Source organism: Epinephelus lanceolatus, chromosome 4 (genome assembly GCF_041903045.1).
Source record: "Epinephelus lanceolatus isolate andai-2023 chromosome 4, ASM4190304v1, whole genome shotgun sequence".
Lineage (NCBI taxonomy): Eukaryota > Metazoa > Chordata > Actinopteri > Perciformes > Serranidae > Epinephelus > Epinephelus lanceolatus.
Genome location: NC_135737.1, coordinates 27,315,431 through 27,316,294, shown reverse-complemented (window position 1 = coordinate 27,316,294; position 864 = coordinate 27,315,431). Strand labels below are relative to the sequence as shown.

The window sequence follows — 864 nt, the reverse complement described above, 5'->3', positions numbered from 1 at the left end:
TTTGTACCAAAAAACAATATAATTAAGTGTAACCCCCTTGTAATCGCCAGTATTTTGATTAGTAACTGTAATTTAAATACATATTTTTCCTCAATAGCTGTAATCTGATTACCCTTACATTTATTTTGTAACTTAATTGCATCTTACTTGTTACATGTAACTAGTTACTCCCCAACGCTGCATTTAGAAAATGTATAAATAGACAAAAAAAAGAAACAATTTTCGTTTTGAAAGCTATGTAGTTTACTAAATGCTTTTATTTTGAAAAACGACGGACCGGATATTTTAGTGTTTTTCCGGCTTGTTCATTGTAGCCGGTCAAGATGGCGTCTCAACAGCAGCAGCCCGGCGGGCCGATGTCCCAGCCCGGATTACAACAGCCCACTTCATTACAACAACAGCAGCAGCAGCTGAGCCAACAGCAAGACTTTGATCCAGTTCATAGATTTAAAATGCTCATTCCTCAGCTGAAGGAGAGTCTGCAGGTAACTGTGAGGCACCGAGACAAAAACTGAAATCAAAAATGCCCAAAACATCTGATAACAAAAGCTAAAGTTGGTTTAACGAGTTCACTCTCGAAATACTGTCGTTTCTATAAAGGAATTATATATATACAGCAATGTATTTCAAACGTATCGCTTTATATTTCCACTTTCAGAATGTGATGAAGATTGCATCCCTGAATTTGTCCCACAACACCTCAATTGACAACGGCATGTAAGTTGACTGGATCGACGTTACAGTGATGATGCTGGAGACAGATGTTTCAGATTTTTGAACGTGTCTGTTGTTTCCTCTGGTTTAGCAAAAGCAGCGACACCTCTGTGCAGCGCTTTGACAAGAGCCTGGAGGAGTTTTATGCCC

At 38.8% G+C, this 864-nt stretch overlaps 1 protein-coding gene across 1 annotated transcript in view; it reads left to right on the top strand.

Annotated features, from left to right (window-relative positions):
• The first annotated feature begins 306 nt into the window (after positions 1 to 306).
• Positions 307 to 864, top strand: part of med29 (mediator complex subunit 29) — a 9,929-nt gene continuing 9,371 nt past the window's right edge. The window contains exons 1-3 of the mRNA XM_033631963.2: positions 307 to 485; positions 659 to 717; positions 806 to 864. The exon at positions 806 to 864 is cut by the window's right edge and continues 26 nt beyond it. Of these exons, the coding sequence (XP_033487854.1) occupies positions 324 to 485; positions 659 to 717; positions 806 to 864 (280 nt within the window). The 5' untranslated portion in view covers positions 307 to 323. The remainder of the gene's footprint in view (positions 486 to 658; positions 718 to 805) is intronic.